Source organism: Engraulis encrasicolus, chromosome 23 (assembly GCF_034702125.1).
Source record: "Engraulis encrasicolus isolate BLACKSEA-1 chromosome 23, IST_EnEncr_1.0, whole genome shotgun sequence".
In the NCBI taxonomy this organism is placed as follows: domain Eukaryota; kingdom Metazoa; phylum Chordata; class Actinopteri; order Clupeiformes; family Engraulidae; genus Engraulis; species Engraulis encrasicolus.
This window is the reverse complement of record NC_085879.1, coordinates 9,845,942-9,860,040: the sequence shown is the minus strand read 5'-3', so window position 1 is coordinate 9,860,040 and position 14,099 is coordinate 9,845,942. Positions and strand designations below refer to the sequence as shown.

The following is a 14,099-nucleotide window of genomic DNA, read 5'->3' as shown; positions in this document are numbered from 1 at the left end:
TTATACTACCATCTAAATGCATGGATAGCCTATGTCTTGTAAATCTGACCATATCTGACCATTGCCTAGGCTATCCCATGGAAAATACAGGATGGTCTATGTGTTATTACTTTACAAAATTACATATCCTCTATACATATATATATGTCAGTGTGTCATCCTGCTTTGGCGTCCTTTCCTTTTTCAATGTGCCTGGGTAATCCTAACCCTGTAATCCTCTTTTAATCCATAGCCGTTCTCCTAGACTACTAGAGGTACGGTGCAGAGATAGAAGCAGCCATGACATTTTGGAACAAGAATGGCATGGATAACATTGAAGGATATTTAATGACGCATGGACAAGACGAAACATATACAAGGTGAGTCCGACTTGGTAGGCCTATTCTTCATTCTGAGGGGTCAAAAGGTTACGGCACTGTCATTCAGGTGCAGCAAGATTTCTTGATGTTATTCGATCCATCATACCATTCTATTTATATTGCATTAGGCCTACATGGCAGTTTTGGCTAATTTTCCATTAAACTGTAGAATTCCCCTAACTGTTGTTGTTATGAGACTGCTGAGAAAACATAGGCATAGTCCTAGATGGAGCTGTAGGCTATGCATTTGGGTAAACTCTCGCTCTGAAGAGACTGTCATGACAATATAGTACCAGCAGATGTCGCCCTTCTCTCCTGGATAAAAAAAGAGACACACACTACCCTTCCAAATGAACTCCAATGTAAAAGCCACGACCTTTGCATATTTTATGGTTTGAACTAGAAACGTTTTTACACTAAAACCATGTGATCATGATGGGTTTTAAATAATTAAAAATGTTCACTCAGATAGATATAACATCTTATTTTCCATTCTTCTTATGCGGACGACTGATGGGCTGCTAAAGTGCACACAAAAGGATGAAGGAGTTGAGCAACCTGGAAGCAGCTCAGAATGAGCAGCACATGTGAGTAGATCTGCTATTACATTGCTCCTCAATGCAGTACTCTCCGATTAGTCTTCATTTGTATTTTCATAGCAATGCATTACGATATTTCTGTGCTGACTTCACAAAGCATGCTAGTATGACTGGTTGTGTGGCAGCCTTCCACATCAGTGTGTGTGTGAGTGTGTGTGTGCGTGTGTGCGTGCGTGTATGTGTATGCGTGTGTGTGTGCGTGTGCGCGTGTGTGTGTGTGCATGCATGCGTGCATGCATGTATAGTTCCTTGTTTCTCAATATCACAATATCACACAACAATTTTCTAATGTCACTTGGTCCCTTGTAATATAAATCTGCACACTGCAAGCTGAAATGTCAAGTGGTGATAAATCAGTGTCAATCATGATGATAGAAGCCTGCTACAGTTTGGAACTTCTTTTCTTTTCTTTTTTCGTGAGGTTATTTGTAATATGTTAAGAGCATAAGCAAATCCATGCCTCCATTAGCTGGTCAGGATCTCTGAAAGTGCTGGACAAAAAATGAGGTCTTAAGTGAGCAATACAGCTCCATGTCAAATAAAATTGGACAGAATTCTGCTTTAATGTGTGTGTGTTTTAAGGTGTGTGTGTGTGTGTGTTTAGATTGTGCATGCTGTTCTCCTGACATTTTTTTGCTCCTTGTATGAGAATGGCAGAGCATGCAAACAAAAAAATTGAATAGAGACGCTAAACTTGCCTGAATAAGCAAGAACTAATGGTGTGGATGGAGACCAGCATGTCGAGTCATACCCCCCTAGAGAAGCTGCATTTGACTAAATATATACAGTATGTATCTCAAATATCATTCCTTCACCAACACTTGCTCTTTATTGCTTAAAAGTGCAGGGTTGCCAAGATGCAGAGAGAAAATAGTTAAAGAAGCTGCATTTGGTGGAACATACAGTACAATAACACACAGCAATGCATTGAAAAACATGTTTCAAGTGTGTATGATGTTGAAGGAGAGGATTGTGCACATCCCAGGGAAAGGTGCAGGACGAAGGTCAACTGTAGTTTTCAGAGTGAGGATTCTCTTTTGAAGAAGACTGTTGAGGTTGAAACGTTATCCTGCCATGAAAAAATAAAACACAACAAAAAGGATTATAAGTGTGCGGACTCCTCACTCTGAAAACTCAAGTGTCTATGATCCCATCATCAGTGCTTGAAACCTGCTGTTTCTGGCCTAAAGGAGGAGGCCTGCCAGAGAGAGAACGCAGTAGTTAGTGAAGCTGCATTTGACTGCATGCACAGTATTTTGAGTGTCATCCCATCCTCAGTGTTTGAAACCTGTCGTGTCTTGCCATTGGGAGCCGGCCTGCCTATAGCTGCAGAGAGAGAATAGTTTGTGAAGCTGCATTTCACTGCATATATACTATATTTCGAGTGTCATTTCCTCAGTTATTTAAAACCTGCCATTTCTTGCCTTTAGGAGCAGAGCTGCCCAACTGCAGAGAGAGAATATGATTCAGCTGCATTTGACCAAGTATACTGTAAACATAGCTTAAAACATATAGTATTTTGAGGGTCATTTCCTCAGTGTTTGAAACCAGCTGTTTTTTTCCTTTAGGAGCAGGGCAGCCCAGCTGCAGGCACGTTGGCTGGAGGTGAGTGAGCGAGAGCGGAGAGCCCACATCTTCAACAGGCAGCTGATGCAGGACTTCCACAGGGCCATGGACACACTCAACGACCTGGTGGCCCGCTCGGCTGCCATGCACACCTTACGGGTTAGTATACTCTACTAACTATTACTATAACTATACTAACTATTCACACATATTACTGATCTATAACCTGTTTTTGAACATTACGTGTGTTTCTGAAGTTTTTTTTTAGTTTTGGCTCACTCATTTTGATTGGTATTAAATTTAGTATTTATTTATTTTGTTAGGTCATAATATTTTATGCTTTATCGTTTGTTGTGATTATTTCTAGCCTTGCCCGAGAATGCTTTTATTTTTCTGAAAACTATGCATGTTATAATAGATTTATTCGTGTTATAATAAATAGGTTTATAATGTTGCCGTGAATGGGAGTTAACTGGCACTGATGATAATGCACAGTGTCATATTCATTTTATTTTTTTAATAGGTTGAATATGAAAGGCATCTAGATGAGTTATATCCTCAGTGGCAACAAAGGCTTCAGGAAGACAGAATTTCAACACAGCGCAAGGTTTGAAAGCAATTTTCTGTCAGCCTCTCTCTCTGTCTGTCTCTCTCTCTCTCTCTCTCTCGCTCTCGCTCTTTCTGTAACTGTTACTTGTGCGAGCGTGTGCGTGCATGCGTGCATGTGCATGCGTGCATGTGCATGCGTGCATGCGTGCATGTGCATGCGTGCATGTGCATGCATGTGCAGGTGTTACCAAATTCAAACATGGTTTGAAAATGCCTGCTCCTTATACTGGTCTTGTCTTCCACCACAGCAGTTGGAGATACACATGAGGGAGTGCTTGCAGCAGATGGCCAGCGAAGCACCAGAGGCCTCCTCCACAACCTCTGCAGTCTATTCCCATTTTCCATCACATGTGCAAAGCAACACGTATGATGGGAGGCAAGAAGGTATGTCTATGAGCAGATGTGGCCAATCACAGCTTCAGCTATACTCAGAGATATGCTTGTTGTGTGCCTTAAATTGTGCAACCTTGTGTGACCAAGTGCACAAACTCGTTTTCCACCATTGTTTGACTCTACCACGAACATCTCAACTCATGAAGTTCGGAAGATCGCCCCTCTCAGTTTCGTCAATATTGCACTGTCTGCGTATGCGTCTGCCTAGCTTATGTGAGGTGTTCTCCCGCATGCAAAGCTGACATAAAAATCGCACGCACACGTATCCTGCAGCAAGTATATTCTCTGCCTCCTGTGACTTTGCGCTCAGCATGGCACCATGCCTGGTGACATCGTTTCTCAATGAAACTGTATTTATCACCTATGGTTCTAGGACATCGCCTCCAGCTTTCCTAATATTGTCCATGCAAGGTTTTTCCACCATATTCAATATTCGCTTTGTCTTCTGTATCTTCAATTCCAGGTCATCCTCAAAATCTACATAATTCACATGCGACTAAAACGACCAAGAAACCAAAGGCTTCCAAAAACAAAAACAGCACGGACACCTCTGGCTTGCCACCGTTGCCTTCCACATGGCTAACTGAAGTCAGTCAGCCCATTCACCAGAGCTCCCATGGCATACCGCCTCCTCCACCCTTCAAAGTGCCGTCCCGAGAGGAGGACTATGACTACTCCTATGATGATGACATCTATGTCTCTATGCTTCATGACCCACCACCATTCACCAACAAGCAGCTGCCAGAGGCTTCATCTCATCCAGACCCATCCACCGGGACTGGGGTGGGAATGGGGCTGACCACCATGCCTAACCCCCACCCGTACCTCTCTTCCTGGCCCCCCTCAGGCCTGCCCATGCTCAACCCCGCCATCTTGCGCTCTATGGGCATGCCCGAACACAGTGCGGAAGATGATCAGTCAGGTGAAGAAGTGGGGGAGGAAAGGGGAGAAGGAGGAGGCAGAAAGAGAGAAGGAAGAGGAGGAGGAGGAGAAGGCAAGCAGACTAGGAGTGGTCAGGTCACAAAGAGTGCTAGTCACAGGCACAAAATTGGAATGGATGCCAGCGATCTAACTGGTGAACTGGACACTAAGCCAGGTGAGAGATTGGCCTCTTCAACACAAATTTTGTAGTCCAACACTTTGAGCTAAATTGTAACAGTCCTTCTTTCTAATTTTTGTACTTTGCGTCTCTGGTCTTACTTATTTGCACACTTTCTCTTGCTTCTGCTAGCATATGAAGCACTTTGTTCTGAGCTATTTTTTGTGTTATCTGTATTTTCTGTAGTGCGCCTCTCAGGTGGCGATGAGGAAAGCAGCAGTGGCTCTAGAAAGAGCACAGACAAGAGAAAAGATGTGAAAGGGACAAAGAGACCAGTCCTGGCAGGCAAAGAGGATATGTTTTCTCAAAAGTAAGCTTATTCATTCTTAATCATCACTTTCACCATCTCTCCATTGTGTGTGTGTGTGTGTGTGTGTGTGTGTGTGTGTGTGTGTGTGTGTGTGTGTGTGTGTGTGTGTGTGTGTGTGTGTGTGTGTGTGTGTGTGTGTGTGTGTGTGTGTGTGCGCGTGTGTGCGCGTGTGTGTGTTAGTGCAGTCAGCATGTGTGTCTTGCAAGGCGATGCTGCTTCGCTTCACCTTTTAGTCATCACACTTCACTTTCATTCTTTTGTTTTAGGTTGCGTGCAAGTCTGGGCCCAAACCTCAGGCATAAACTTCTATGCCCGAAAGCGAACATAGAACATTTTTCTTCTGAGTCAGTGAAACGAATGAAATCGCCTTTTAAAATAAGCAAGATATCAAGTGTGGAAGTCAGTAGAGAGAACAGTAAAGATTCGCTAACCTCCAAGAACCAGTCAGAAGAGTCTTCATCTGAATCTGTGGAACAAATGCCCTCAAAATCAAGAGGAAGCAAGAATACAGACGGGACCTCTACTCAAAAAGGAGCGAAGAAAGAAAAAAGTAGTAGAAAGACAACCTCCAAGAAACAATCAGAGGATTCCTCATCTGAATCGGTCGAAATAATGCAATCAGTGTCCAAAAGAAACAATACCATAGGTACCTCTAAGCAACAAGGGACACAGGCAGAGAACAAGAACAGTAAGACGGCCTCTAAACAGCAGTCAGATGAGTCTTCATCCGAATCAGTCAAACTAATGCAAGCAGCGCCCAAACAAAGTGCCTCCAAAGGTGGAGCAGTGAGGGAGAACAGTAACAGCAAGGCAGCATCTAACAAGAAATCAGACGATTCTTCATCTGAATCAGTGGAACTAATGCAACCAGTGTCTAAGCAAAGTAACACAGCAGGTACTTCCAAACAAAATGGAGATCAGAGAAAGGGCAAAAAGAGTAATGCAGCATCAAACAAGCAATCAGACGATACCTATGAGTCTGGATCAGTAGAATTAATGCAGTCAGCAGCCAAAGAAAATAAGACTAAAAATGGAGTCTCCAAAAAAAATGAAGTCCACAAAGACAACAGTGATCAAAGTAACAAGGGGGGCTCCAAGAAAATGTCAGGGATTGGTTTGATATCATCAACCAAGGCCCAGAAGAAGCCCCTAGAGATAGAGGAAGAGATAGGGCTGGATGGAGAGAACATGGTCTTGACGGTTATGCAAGTAGGGGCCGCCATTAGAGGTGGAGGATGGGAGGAGAGGCAAGAGATGGATGACGATGAGGATGATGATGATGATGGTGATGAGAGTGACAAAGATGGTGTGAATAAAGGGGTTGTTGGAGAGAGGAAGGACGGAGGTCACAGTTCGGATGAGGAAGAGGATGAGGAAGACACTGATGATGATGACGATGACGAAGAAGATGAGCATGACGATGATGAAGAAGATGAGCATGACGATGATGAAGATGCACTATCACACTCAGGACATCAACAGGCAGGTGGTGAAGAGGCTTCAGAGAAAGCTCTGTCAGTTGGCTTGCAGAGCTCCGCAAATCCCTACTCAAAGACAAATTACACTAGAAGTCCCAAAATGTACAAAGATGCTGAGGGCGATAAATGGCTGAACAAGAATAAACCTCCAGAGGAAGAAGAGAATGAGGAGGACGATGACAACGAGGAGGATGAAGACGAAGAAGATGAAGAAAATGAAGAGGAGGAGGAGGAAGGGGAGGATGAGGAAGATGAGGATGAAGAGGAACATGGGCCAAGGTCAGTGATCAGAAAAGATGAAGATCGTTCTCTTCAAACTTTTGCTGTTATATGGAATAATGTATTCATTGTAATCAATAACTACATTCCTTACCCCCAGAATGAATTCTACTCAAGATGCGTTTCCACCTGTTAAAAGTGATTTGTTGACCTTGATGTTTTCTTTCTCATTACCATCTGTAGAAATGAGGCAGCACATTCAGGAGATGGAGGTGAAGACGAAGACGATGAAGACGAAGACCTGTATGATCAGGAAATCGAGGATGAGGATGAGGATGATGAGGTGATAGGGATGGACGAACATTCACATTCTGATGGTCGAAAGAACAGCTTGCCAAAATGCCTGTTTGACGAAGATGATGATATTGAAGATCTCCTGGCTCCTAGGCCTGATGAACCAGGGCCAAAGTAAGTTTTATACCTCTAAAATCTTAAATGTCTTCGTTTTTTCTGTGGCGAATTTCTTTCTTTCTTTCTGGTACAAAAACGTTCAAATAATGTGTGACTAACAATGTTAACTAACCAAGACTAACACCTTTTCACTGTCCTTTGTCTCCTTAGGACCGTTATACCAATAGTTGTTGTTAATGCTAAAGGTAAGGTTCTTCATAGATGTGTTAAAATACAAACAAACAAACACACACACACACACACACACACACACACACACACACACACACACACACACACACACACAATCCTAATTTCACTGACTGTGTGAACCACTCTAACAAAGAGTTGATAAAGTTGATAGCGAGCCTTCTCATTCTCCTGTCTGTTTATAATGTGCTTGTCAATTCGTAACATTTGGTGTATGATGTGCAAAACAAAAAAATGCTGTTTTTCTTCTTCTTTTTCTTCAGAAAGTGATTCTGAAAAGGAGGTTCCCTTGAAGAAGAACAGCTCCACGGCTCCAGACAAGGAGGTCGTCCTGAGGTCCATCATCGATTCTGATGATGAGTTTGATCACTTTTATGACTGAGCAAAAAATAACCCCTTTCATCTTGAAGAAGGATGTCCGTTTGCATTTCAGTCTCTGTGATGATCACGGTGTTCTCATAGTCGAGGACTCCAGAATGAAACAGACTGGGCTTACCTCTCATCGACAAAACCCAGGGATGAGCGTTCAGCAATTTTAGAATCTTTCTTTTTGACTCACATTGCACTCTGCACACTGAATGTGTCTGCCAGGTTTCTTTTCGTCATATGAACAGGTTCTGAGAAAAATAAAAGTGAAGGTGATTCAGGGATTATTGTTATTGACTTTATTGTTGCCTTGCACATTTATTTTATACACACACACACACACACACACACACACACACACACACACACACACACACACACACACACACACACACACACACACACACACACACACACACACACACACACATGAGTATACACACAGGCTCTGAAGGTGGAAGCCCATTCATTCACAAACCACGTGTGAGTGTGTGTGGGTGTATGTGTGTCTGCGTGCGTGTGTTGTATACTATTCAGCTGTATTATACTGCTCGGCTTACGCCAGTCTTTTGATGTGGCGACAGACGAATGAAAGGAAGGATGGCCTTACAAAATAGATAATTACTACGGGACGAAAGATATATAGGACGCCAAACGAGTGCATCTCTCTGTCTCCGTCACTCCCTCCCTCTCTTTCTCTTTCTCTTTCTCTTTCTGTGTGGCTCCATCTCTCATTTGTTGTTTGTCTGCAGCTTATCTCACTGTCCTAAAAGAGACGCAGGAGAGTCACTGAGTAAACACAGGTGGGGAAGCCTGATGGAGAATAGGACACAGACACTGGGGCTGGCCTATACAGTACGTGTATTCATCAGATGGAGGCCAATCATGGGGGCGTAGTTACATGCATGGGGTATTCCGTTTTCAAGCGGAATATTGTCAGTGTTTTGTGTAAATTCCGGAATATTCTGTTTACATGTGTGTGGAACAGCCTTCTGCTACTGGAACACGGCCAAATTTGGAATGAATGAGTTTTTTCGTGACTCGTACGCAAACCAGATACTGCCAACATTTCTGTTTAAATTCTGAATATTCCTCAACATGTAACTGTGGGACAGGGCCTACAGTATTCATACGTAGATTGGTGGCCAATCAGGGTGCTGTGGTGCGGCGTGCTAAGGCACATGCGTATATGGGCTTGCATGTCCATGGGGTACCCAGGTCTAGGTAAGTCCTGTCCCATCTCTCACTCTCATTCGTTCCCTGTCCCACTTTCACTGTCTCTGTCATAATGAAAAGCCATAAAAAGGAGTCCAATCATGGTGCTGTGCATTGCACTAACACACCCCTACCATACATGGGCAGTTGCCTGTGGTGACCCAGGTTCGAGTCCAGCCTGGGTCAGCACAGCCGATATCCCTACCCCTCCCCATTTATCTCTTTCCCACTCGTTCCCTGTCCCACTCTTCTCTAATCCGGCTCAAATGGTCTTAAAATATGAAAAGTTCAGAAAACACTGCACTGAAGACGCACTGGTCGAAACGCGTGGTTTGCTCCAATAAAAAATGGAAAAAAGAACATAGTTTTAGCATAGAGGTTCTCCTGCCTTTTACCTGCACCTGGACTACTGAAGGCCTGCGCATGTAGGTCATGGACTGCTATGTACTTTGGTTTAAAATGTGTCTTGGGTAGAAGCCTGGAAATATGCACAGAGAATAGACATGAAAATGTTGTGAGTCAAAAAGGAGACTTAAGAGCAATTAAGATTTAATGGCGACTACTGCAGGAAGCTTGAGTAAATCTCTTTTTAAATGTATAAAAGAATCACTGATATGAATATTTCTTGCTACAGTTATTGTCTTGTTCTATCTCAGTAAAAGGCACCATAGGTAACTTGTACACGGCCCCAACTATTTCTTTCATGCCTCCTGTCCTCTGTCTTTGTCATCTTCTTGGACAAAAAGCAAACTATGTATTATTCATACAGTCGTACGAAGAAAAGCTTCGCACGCTCGCTTTTTTTCTTCCTATATGGGGAGGTGGGGGCTGTGGTGACTGGTGGGTGATGGTAGGGGGAGGGGGCAATGGGTTTTTTAGGTCTTTTGGCGTATTGGAAAGCGCAGTTAAGTGAACGGGTGAGGGGTTAGGACCTGTCTTGGGCCCTGAGTGATGGCTATTTGAACAGGCATATTTACCCTTAGCCGTCCATGAAAAGAGCCGGTGGGCTAGGGTGGGGTGGGGTGCGGTTGGGGTGGGGGTGGGACCCGCGCGGAGGAGACGCTCGGGCAGAGACAGGCAATAAAAAGCGGGACACTGTGTAAACATCGCATCGCACAGGCAGGCAGGGCCCGGTCGCTTTCGGTTTCCACGGCTACAACTGCACAACCCAACCCCAACCAATACCCTTCTTGCTCCAATCGCTCGCCTTCCTCCACTGCATGGCTGACATGTGAGATAAAAGGGCCTTCAAATGTAGCCATTTTGGTTTTTTTACCTCCTTGGCCCTCCACTTATGGCTATGGGGCTGTCTAAGGGATGTTGTACGAATATGATGTAAATAATAGATAAAAATACAAGAAAATCCGCAAGGCAGAGAGTTCCCTAATCAAATTCTTTGAATTATTGTCAGTGACCCTTTAGGTCATCCTCAGACTTCTGTTGTTTTTTGTACAAATGCTGTTCGTTATATTGTGTATTGAACACATGTCTTTATCTTATCCAGACTATTTATTATTCGACCCCTTTAGAGTCATTTAAACAAATCCAAAGTACCAATATCCTCGTTGATTGAATTGTAGGTTTCACCACGCCAACTTTGTGAGTCAGAAACCGTGTCATGACAAGGTCACAAAGAAGAGACGTTGTCAGCAGTCAACGTTAAACAACAAAATCAAAAAAAAAAATCTGCAAATGAACAAATTATTAACACTACTATGCCGGGGGGTGATCAGCTGCCTGGAGAACAGACAGATACTTAGATGACAGTTACAGTGGAGTGGAGGGGAGCCTGTTGGCATTGTCCTCCATTCAGAGCGGCCACAATGCCTGGATTCTGCGGCTGCTGCCTGTGCCATAGACCATGTGGGATGAAAAGGCTGTCTGGTCTTTTTGTCCCTCTTCCCCCACCACGCTTTTTTGCTCTCCGCTCACCTCTCACAGCTGGCTCTTTCATATCGGCCTGATGTCACTTAAAGCTGGCTAAAGGGAGCGAAATTCCTCCCCCATCCCGTCACAGCACCGTGGGTACGACTCAGACACGTTCGAGTACACCAGCAAACAACGACATAGATTCATATGCATACAAATCGTGTGCAAGGACACAAAATTATGCATTCAATCTTTTTTTCTAGCTAATTTTCTCTCGTTCTCTCTCTCTATCTTTCTCTCTCTCTCTCTCTCTCTCTCTCTCTCTCTCTCTCTCTCTCACACACACACACACACACACACACACACACACACACACACACACACACACACACACACATTAGAAACACATAAACAAAAAAAATCGCTTCCAGAACACCCCTTCATCTTGAAGTAGCACACACACAGAGGCCAGCGCGAGCCCAGGCGAAAGATGACAGGTGTTAAATTGCTTTTAATCCTCTTCTGTTATCTCAAGGACTCAAATTGGGCTTCCTGTTTGGTGTGGCTGACCTGTTGTGCCACCTCACCTCTCCCGTGATGAAAACAGGCTCTATCTGCTGACCAGCTTCTGACCATCTAAATTGCATTGCGGACCCCTGGTTAACTCCCAGAGGAGGCACGGGTGGGGGACCTGCTCTGCTGGGGTAGCCATGGTTGAGCTGGGACCAAAAAACGCCAGGGCATTTTTGGCATAGACCATCCTCGTACACAGCCAACCCCCATACTACAACATCATGGGCTCAATCCGCCGTCTACGGAGTATATTAAAGATGCACCAATTGGCCACCGCCATCTACATTGTGTGCATGGAAAAAAGGGGGCAAAAGGAAAAATAAACACAAAACAAACAAATAAAACAAACAAACGCATCGACCCCTGAGGACTGTCCGGCCACCAGGAATATGCCCTGTATGCCAGATGACCCGTCTAGCCCTGGTGGCAGCAGAGAAACAAGGGAAAAGGACAGCTGCTCTATTTATTTTCCTTTTCAACCTAACTTTCTTTTATAGCCATTTGATGCAGATTGGATTGCTGGTCGTGCAACTCACTTTTTGCTGGAAAACTCAACATTGGTATGACATTGGTAAGAGTCTTATGTAACATTAGGACTTGCTCATTACCATTTTGGTAACAACAAAGCTTCTATTAGAGGCTCTACATGAAAGGGTTAATTTCTTCCTTTTAACCCCGACTGGTTTGAAATATGAATAACACTCATATAATGTTGTCACTTGTTCCATGTTTATCCTTGAGAAAAAGCAGATTCTTCTTAGTCTTTCATGCCTTTTTAGTAAGTATTACTAAATATTTTCTGCTTCTTTCTTCTCAATGGTGTAGACTTAACATTCAGAATTTTTTATCCAATCCTCTTTTTTATGCTCCTTTTTATGCACATACAAAAGTGGTAAATATGGTTTTATCCCCCAAAATGATCTGGACTCGTCATAATCATGCACTCCAACTGGCTCAGTGAGTGGCACAGTCTTTTCAAGCCTCTCATCCTCCTCATCCCCGTCTCCTGCGTGCGTGGCCCAGATCCAAAAGGGCTCCGCCGTGTGATCGCTGTGGGTGTCCCCCGTTGCCTCCATTCAGCGGCACAGTGATTTTGGGAGGTCCGCCATTAGATCCTGTGTCATCCCATTGTCTCGGGCCTCTCCTGGACAATGGGGATTTTCCTGCGCACTATACGACTGGGGTTGGCGGGATAGAGAGCTAGCGGGAGAAGGTCAGGACCTTTTGAATAACCTTCCCACCGCTGCCTTTTAGCTGCACAGGATAACACTTTATCCATTGCCTCCCTGCCACCCCTAAACCCCCGGGCTGACTGACCACCCTGGATACAGACCAGCATAGAAGGCTTGGCTCGCTCCATAGGGTAGGGTATAGCTCTGGGACATGAAAAGGAGAATTATTCACACTGGCTGTAGTACATAGAGGATTCGCGCATGTTTTTGTAGATGTACAGGTAGGCCTGTGCTGTCTTATTCTAGTGTGACAATGTCGGATGTGCTAGGACATTCACCAAATGGTGCACAGTCCAAAATTTCACATTACATCTTTGAAAGGCCCCTTTTCATACAAAAAAATCTATCAAATGCTTGGGCTCATTGGAAAGTAGAGTAACATTTGTCAAAGTTAGATTCTGCATTGATGTGAAATGACTAGATTTTCACAACTGGACCTGTCAGGGTAGAGCACTATACAGAGAAGGTCAGGACCTTTTGAATAACCTTCACGAACATTGCCTTTTAGCTGCACAGGACCACACTTTTTCCATTGCCTGGCTACCACCCCTAAACACTGGGATTGACTAAGCCTGGATAGGACTCGCCTTGCAGGGCAGCCCTGGGACGTTAAAAAGGAGACTTCACATGATATAGTCACATCATAGATAAGTGTCCAATATGTAATGCCATAAAGATCAAATTAAAGAAAATAGTATGAGGTGTCCTATACAGATCTTCAAGATCAATCTCATCCAGTCTTGTGTTTCTGATGTGAACCACTGATAGGGGTGCACTGTGAAGCCCTCTAAACTGATAATAAATAAATTATAAACCATCTGTCTGAGCTGTACCCGTCACAGAAATCCCTGTTTATCATGTGGGTAAATTCTGCATTACAAATAGTGGGCAAAAGCACCCATTAGCCCTTTAACAGACACCGTTCCACCACTGGGACGATGTAATAGTCACTGGAAAAAATGTAACTAAGTGATAATACACTACAATGACAATGCACCGGGCCTTTAGTAGTACATTACAAATTGCCCATTGCCATTCTGGTAACAGCTAATTTATAACAGGAGTGGTGTCTTAAGGGGTTAAAGACCATGTGAGGTCAGAAATAGCCTCTGAGAATCAGTACCTTCTTGACACCAAAATCATTCATCTAACTTGTAAAATCACCACTTAAGATCATAAAGATAATATACAATGTAGTACCTAAATAATGTACATGAATTTGTGTATTAGGCTATATTCTTTTTTTCCACAACATAACCTTGATCTAACCCTTCTGAAAAGCTGGCATTGTGTGTACACTATGAGTACACTATTTCCCATCAATTGAAACTCTATTCTATGGCTGCAGCCATTCCCAGAGTGGGGGGTGGGGGCACCAGGGTCCAGGCACCATCACATTTGGTATCAATGTGAGGAATGCAGCTGAGAAGAATGTGGCTTTGAAAGACTGTAGGCTAGGCTCTAGTCCACCACTGCGGAGACAATGTACCACAGCCAGGAGACAGCAGGACAATGGCTTTTCACTTAGTCCGGGTGATTGGCCATCTTAGGC

The 14,099-nt window shown here is 43.9% G+C and overlaps 1 protein-coding gene across 1 annotated transcript; it reads left to right on the top strand.

The window, feature by feature from the left end:
• The first annotated feature begins 6,331 nt into the window (after nt 1–6,331).
• LOC134439447 (uncharacterized) lies at nt 6,332–7,934 on the top strand. The gene is made up of 4 exons (XM_063189336.1): nt 6,332–6,453; nt 6,876–7,100; nt 7,254–7,288; nt 7,556–7,934. The coding sequence occupies exons 1-4, from the start codon at nt 6,332–6,334 to the stop codon at nt 7,672–7,674; spliced, it is 501 nt and encodes a 166-aa protein (XP_063045406.1). The 3' UTR covers nt 7,675–7,934.
• Nucleotides 7,935–14,099: the final 6,165 nt, after the last annotated feature.